This window comes from Alnus glutinosa, chromosome 4 (assembly GCF_958979055.1).
Source record: "Alnus glutinosa chromosome 4, dhAlnGlut1.1, whole genome shotgun sequence".
Lineage (NCBI taxonomy): Eukaryota > Viridiplantae > Streptophyta > Magnoliopsida > Fagales > Betulaceae > Alnus > Alnus glutinosa.
Genome location: NC_084889.1, coordinates 3,387,402 through 3,394,553, shown reverse-complemented (window position 1 = coordinate 3,394,553; position 7,152 = coordinate 3,387,402). Strand labels below are relative to the sequence as shown.

Here is a 7,152-nt window from a genome sequence, read left to right as displayed (position 1 = left end):
ATGGAGGCCTCGGGCTGCTGCTGCTGCTTACTGCTCTCCCTCCTCCTATTCTCTTCCTTCTCATCATTCTCTTCAGCGCTGTCGAATGCTGAAGCCAACTTCATCGCCCGTCGCCAGCTTTTATCGCTCCCCAAGGATGGCGATTTACCCGATCAATACGAATTTGAGGTGGTTTTGAATGTAACTTTTCCCAATACCAGGCTTAGACGTGCATACATTGCGCTCCAAGCATGGAAGGAGGCAATCTACTCGGACCCTTTTAACATCACGGGGAATTGGGTTGGTTTCAACGTTTGTGCTTACAATGGTGTTTTCTGCTCTCGGGCTCTTGACGACCCGACGCTCACTGTTGTGGCTGGCATTGATCTTAACCACGCTGACATCGCCGGGTACATTCCGGTCGAGTTGGGTTTGTTGACAGAAATTGCTTTGTTCCACATCAACACCAACAGGTTTTGTGGGATCATTCCCAAGACATTCTCGAGGCTTACGCTTCTTCACGAGCTTGATGTCAGCAACAACCGGTTCGTGGGTCTGTTCCCTACGGTTGTCATGGGTATTCCAAATCTAAAATACCTTGATCTTAGGTTCAATGATTTTGAGGGTGAGCTGCCTCCTGAGCTCTTCAACAAGGACTTCGATGCTTTGTTCTTGAACAATAACCGGTTCACATCCACCATTCCTGACACTCTCGGAAACTCCCCTGCCTCTGTTGTGGTGGTTGCCAATAACAATCTCAAGGGCTGCATTCCAAGCAGCATTGGAAAAATGGCCGGCACATTGAACGAGATTGTTTTCCTGAACAATGACCTCACCGGATGCTTGCCAGCCGAGATTGGCTTGCTTGGAAACGTGACGGTCTTGGACATCGCCTCCAACACATTCACTGGAATCTTGCCGAAGTCTTTCAAAGGGCTTTCCAATGTTGAGGAGCTCGATATTGCGCACAATACCCTAACAGGGTTTGTTCCTGGGAACATTTGCCGTCTGCCTAGCTTGGTCAACTTCACTTTCTCCTACAATTACTTCAACGGTGAGGCCCCAGAATGCGAGCCGCAGTCTAGGAAGGACGCTGTGTTGGATGACACGAGCAACTGCTTACCGGAAAGGCCGAAACAGAAGTCTCCAAGAGTTTGCGCTCCGGTGGTGAGCCGACCGGTTGATTGTAGCAAGGCCAAGTGTGGAGGACCAAAGACTCCAAAGCCGCAACCACAGCCGTCTCCTTCTCCAAAGGCATCACCACCAACGCAAAAGCCACAACCTCCCCAACCTAAACCATCCCCAGAGCCAGTTTCAGCACCTCCAAAACCATCTCCAGGACCGGCATTGTCACCTGATCCTCACGGAGAATCACCCTTTATTAGGTATCGACCTCCTCCACCAGCTCAGCCCTCGACCCCATCACCTAAAACTGCTCCTTCACCACCACCCCCACCACCGCCGCCAGTTCACTCCCCACCACCCCCACCTGTTCACTCTCCTCCACCACCTCCAGTTTACTCTCCACCACCACCGGTCCACTCCCCCCCATCCCCGGTTCACTCTCCACCACCACCACCCCCAGTTCACTCACCACCACCACCAGTTCACTCTCCACCACCAACACCACCACCCCCAGTTCACTCTCCACCACCACCAGTCCACTCACCACCGCCACCACTACCGGTTCACTCACCACCACCACCGGTTCACTCTCCACCACCACCAGTCCACTCACTGCCATCACCACCACCGGTCCGTTCTCCACCTCCACCAGTCCCGTCACCACCACCACCACCACCACCACCACCACCACCACCACCACCACCACCAGTCCACTCACCACCATCACCACCACCGGTCCGTTCTCCACCTCCACCAGTCCAGTCACCACCACCACCACCACCTCCAGTCCACTCACCACCACCACCACCAGTCTTTTCACCCCCACCACCGGTTCACTCTCCACCACCACCACCAGTCCACTCACCATCATTACCACCACCGGTCCGTTCTCCACCTCCACCAGTCCAGTCACCACCACCACCTCCAGTCCACTCACCACCACCGCCACCACCGGTCCGTTCTCCACCTCCACCTGTTCCCTCTCCACCGCCACCTTCCCCATCTCTTTCACCTCCTCCTCCTACGGGAGACGTGGCTCTACCCCCGATCATTGGCTCCGACTACCAATCGCCGCCTCCACCAACGTTCTCAGGGTACTAAATAGCGCAACGTTAATCACTTGGCCCCCTTTTTTTTTACTCTCTTTACTAGTTTTACTGTCTCACAACATACGCCCACTTTTGTTAGTTAATAGCTTGATACGAAGTCGTGATCTGCTGCTTAGAAAAAACAAAAAACAAAAAAAGAAGTCGTTATCTTCTGCAATTGCCTCCTTAAAGCAACTATTACGTGACACCATACATCCTCGAAATGTAAATCTCATAATAGAGTGAATTTGTTTGTAATTAATGCTCTGATCCGTTCTTTAGCTCTGTTATTCTCTGGAACTAACTATTTCTGCTTGATGTGTGTATGGAGCGATTGCTGGTGTTTGTTAAGTGATGATCGACGATCATCGCCCGCCCTTTCTGTTTCTGGGTCATAAACATTAAACACTAGACATCCACATATTTGCATGCATGCAAAATTTGAGTTATGCCGGACGTTACAAGTACGTACGATGTGATACCCATATGATACCAATATGATTCCCATCCGGCCAGGGGCGGAGCCAGGTTTCAAACATTGGGGGGTCAAATTGAGAAAAAAAAACTTTGGGGGGCCAAAACTAAGAAAATAAAAAAAATAAGGGGTAAAATTTTAAAAAAAAATTTATTTTTTTTATTTTATTTTTTTAATTTTGGGAAACTCTTTGGCTTGGGGGGCCTCCGCCCCTGCATCCGGCCGTCTCCTTACTTGACAATGGTAAATGGGCATAGATCTTATCCTCTCAAATTATTTGTTTAGATTGAAAAAGATTTGGGAGGTAATTGTAAAAGATTATTTATGAAACCTACGTGCAGTGGCGGAGCCAAGATTTTGAGTGAGGGGGGTCAATTTTTTTTTTTTAATGAATAAAAAAAACCAAAATTGAACAAAAATTAATTAAAAATTTTAACTAACGCAATAAATAAATAATTTATCAAAATTAAACTAATTTTAAAACATATAAATGTAACTTACAATTTAATTGAGTTGTCCTCGACGAGTCTTCATTCCTTGAAATCGTTGCATAATTTTTTCATTGTTGATAGTCTTGAATATATCATTCTCAATGTACGTGACCAAACAATCATTCATCTACTGATATCCCATTCTATTACGTAAACGATTTTTAACAATATTCATTGCTGAAAATGCTCTTTCAACAGTTGCTGTCGCAACTGGTAGAATCAAATTAATCAATGACAATGTCACCAATGAATAAACCAATGGATATGTGATATCTTTTTTCATCTCCACCATCTTCTCAGCAAGTTGTCCAATCCCTTTAAGTGTGGCAAATTCTTCACTAGAACGCATGTCATTGATATATGTTTCAAGTTGGTTGTCCAAGGTCATAAGTTGAATTGCTGAAAAATCATTTGGATAAAACTGAGTAAAACGAAGTATATTATCCTTATTAAAGGCAACAAACAAGTCATCTGGACTCAAGCACGCAACACAAAGTAATAATTCAGAATTCGCCTCAGTAAAGCGACTGTTAAGTTCTTGGAGTTGCATGTCTATACAGTATAATAAAGCTCCACACGATAATGATGCAAATTTGTCATGCTCTGAGCTTTTCTCCGTGATCGAAATTAGAACATATCATCCATATTGGGCACAACAATATTTTTTTTTGGCACAAAACAGAGAAATTTCTTCAAATAAAGAGTTCCACCCTTTTTCTCTCATAGCCTGTAAACCCTGCTTTGAAACTTCAACCAACTTCATTGCATTTAGAATATTTTGATCTTTTCGTTGTAATGCTTGAGATAACTCATTTGTAACCCCCAAAACACTTTTCATTAAATGTAAATTGAAAGCAAATTCAAAAATCTGTAGCGTGAATCAATATATTTGCTTCTGCTATCTGTTCAGAATAGAAACCATCTTCCACAATATCTTCAACCGCCTCGATGATAGAAGAAAACATGATAATAAGATTAATAATTGCACCATAATGAGAACTCCAACGTGTATCTCCAGGTCTCTTTAGATTCATTTCTTGATTCAAGCCACGACCAATAGAAATTTCATTATTTTGTAGTGCTTCAACAACTTCAGCAATTCTTTTTTCACGAAATGTGTCACGACGCTTGCATGATGCTCTAACAACATTAAAAACACTATTAACCAAGCTAAAAAAAAAGTTGCAATTTGGATGTGATTTTTAGCAACAGCAACTAAAGTCAGTTGAAGCTGATGTGCAAAACAATGAACATAATAGGCAGATGAGTTTTCATTCAAAATAAGTGTTTTAAGTCCATTCAACTCACATAACATATTGCTAACTCCATCGTATCCTTGTCCTCTTAATCTGCTAATACTTAAATGATGCTTGATAAGTACTGACTCAATTGTCATCTTCAATGCTGCAGTCGTGGTATTGCTAACATGTGTAATGCCTAAAAAACGTTCAATCACATGGCCCTTCTTATCTACATATCGCAAAATAATTGTCAATTGTTCTTTAACAGATATATCATGAGCTTCATCAACTAGGATAGCAAATGACGAGTTTTCAAGATCTTTAAGAATAGCATCTAGAGTTTCACTTGCTGCAGCATTTGCTATTTCTTTTTGAATGTCCGGTGCAGTCATTTGATAATTTTCAGGAGCATTTTCCAATATTACCTTGTCAATTTCTTCATTATGTTTCGCTAGAAACTGCAACAATTCACGAAAATTTCCCTGATTACTTGAGGTTTTAGATTCATCATGGCCACGAAATGCTAATCCTTGTTGCTGTAAAAAGCGAATACAATCAACTGATGCATTCAAATGAGTTCTATAGTTCCTTTTCTGTTGATCAGATTGCTTGTCAAAAAATGTTATGATGCTTTGATTCTGATTTAACAAAGCTTCACATCTTCATCGAGCTTGATTATGTGTACTATTGTAAGCCCCCTCATGACTCTGTAACTTTTCTCTCTTTTTCCAATTTTTAAACACTTCAATAACTAATGAGTCTCCTTCTGCTTGATTTCTAGTGTCCGGTCTGAAGAGATAACAGAACAAGCAATACGCAGCATCTTTTAAAATGCTGTATTCCAACCAGTCAGAATATTCTTCGAAACCGTGCTGGATTAAAACGACGCCATGTTTTTTCAAATTGTGTTTGTGGAAAATTATGCTCAACTGGTTGACAATGTTTTTTTTGTAGATATGCTCTTCGAATTTTATCTTTATCACTAGGATGGCAATCAGAAATTTTTTTCCTTAAGCCTAGATCGGTTGACAGATTTGCTAAATCTACCTCAATACGAGCTCGTTTAGAATTTGATTGTAGCTCAATTGAATCATTAATATCCATAATCTCACACAACTACAATTATATATTTTATACAATTAATATATGAAACCAAAAATATAAGTCTCTCTCTATATATATATTCCTAAACAATTAAATATAAAAACAGTTATAAAAAAAAAAAAAAAAGCAATCTAAATATAAAAAAAAGCAATAAATTCAAAATATATAAAATGCTTAAATCTTAATCAAAATAAAAGTTAAATACATATTTACATACCTAATAGAGTGATAGGTAGGTTGAACTTTGAAGTTTGAATGTTTATTTGAATGGATGAACCTTTAACAGTTAACACTTGAGTAACTTACAAGCCGAATTCTTCTCCTCCTCCTCCTCTCTTTGATATCAGACTATCAGTCGATAACTTGCTTGAATTTTGTTCTTGTGTTAAGTTTAACCAAACATCCGTTTAAAAGCCTCAAATTTTCAAAATTTTTGAATGAGATTTGACACTCACACGGCAGTTTATGCAACACTCAATTGCATGCCTCAAGTTGTCAAGTAAGTCGCACGAGGACTGCTATTCCGTAGACCCGGTTACGACCGGGCTACGACTGTGCTAACGTGGCTTTGTCCACTCAGTTTTTTTAATATATCAAAAAAAAGAAAAAAATGAAACGAAAGTGAAGTATGCGGGTGGTCGATAGAGTTCTGGACTTCTAGACCATTTCCTTTTCCAAATTTCAGTTTTCAAAATTTCCCCCCATTTCCCCACCGACCACCGTCCCCCTCCCCCATCGTCCAAGCACCGCCCACTAAACGGTCCACCGACCGACACCGTCCCTCTCAGACCACCACAGACCACCTCTCTCGATTGGACCCATTTCTCAATCTCCACCGTCCCCCCCTCCCCCACCGACCGAGCGCCAACCACCAAGACAAACGGCCCACTGACCGAGTGCCGCCCACCAAGACGCGCAGACCACTTCTCTCTCTACGGTCAGTCTCTCTCTGACTTATTATTCATGGGTTTTTGAAGTGATTTCTCGGTATGGGTAGGTAAGAAATGGGCTTGTTTAAAGTTAGATTTTTTCTTGAAGATTTGGTTTTGTTCTTGAAGGTTAGATTCTTTTTTTTTTTTTTGGTTTATAGAGTTGTTTTTTTTAAAGAAATAACAGATTTTTTCCTTGGATTGGTGTTACTTGCTCTAAACATGTGTTATTTTAGTGACCAAGATCCAAGAATTTCACAGATATGTTCATGGGTTTTTCTTGATTTCTCTCTCTATGTGATTTATCCATGATTTTTTCTTGATTTCTCGGTATGGGTAAGTGTTAATTTGAGTTTTGAATGGAATATTGGCTGTGGGTTTTTGCCCTGCCTATAATCTATTTAGAGCAAGTCCCATTATCATGAAGGAAAATATTACTTACACTACAAGTTCACAACATGGGCACAACACTCCCTTACATGAGGGTGGGCCCCATAACATTTTGCTTAATGATAATTGTAGGGTTAAAAGAGCACGAGCGCACGTGGTTGTGCCGGAAAAACTCTGACATCGATAACTTTGGGACCAACCGACCAACTCTCGAACTTGTCACGCATGCATCATCTTAATTTTAGTAGGCATCAAAGTAAAAGCCAAAAGAGAATCCACGGCAGGCGCGTAGGGCACTAGCATATCAAGATTCGCAGTGGTCGTGGCATG

The 7,152-nt window shown here is 41.6% G+C and overlaps 2 protein-coding genes across 2 annotated transcripts; one reads left to right on the top strand and one right to left on the bottom strand.

Annotated features, from left to right (window-relative positions):
• Positions 1–2,205, top strand: LOC133867460 (pollen-specific leucine-rich repeat extensin-like protein 3). Its single transcript, XM_062304232.1, has 3 exons — positions 1–1,205; positions 1,365–1,714; positions 1,877–2,205. The coding sequence occupies exons 1-3, from the start codon at positions 1–3 to the stop codon at positions 2,203–2,205; spliced, it is 1,884 nt and encodes a 627-aa protein (XP_062160216.1).
• Positions 2,206–4,018: 1,813 nt separating this feature from the next.
• Positions 4,019–5,503, bottom strand: LOC133865663 (uncharacterized). The gene is made up of 3 exons (XM_062302085.1): positions 5,447–5,503; positions 4,544–4,935; positions 4,019–4,298 (listed from the first exon to the last, which is right to left on the bottom strand). The coding sequence occupies exons 1-3, from the start codon at positions 5,501–5,503 to the stop codon at positions 4,019–4,021; spliced, it is 729 nt and encodes a 242-aa protein (XP_062158069.1).
• Positions 5,504–7,152: the final 1,649 nt, after the last annotated feature.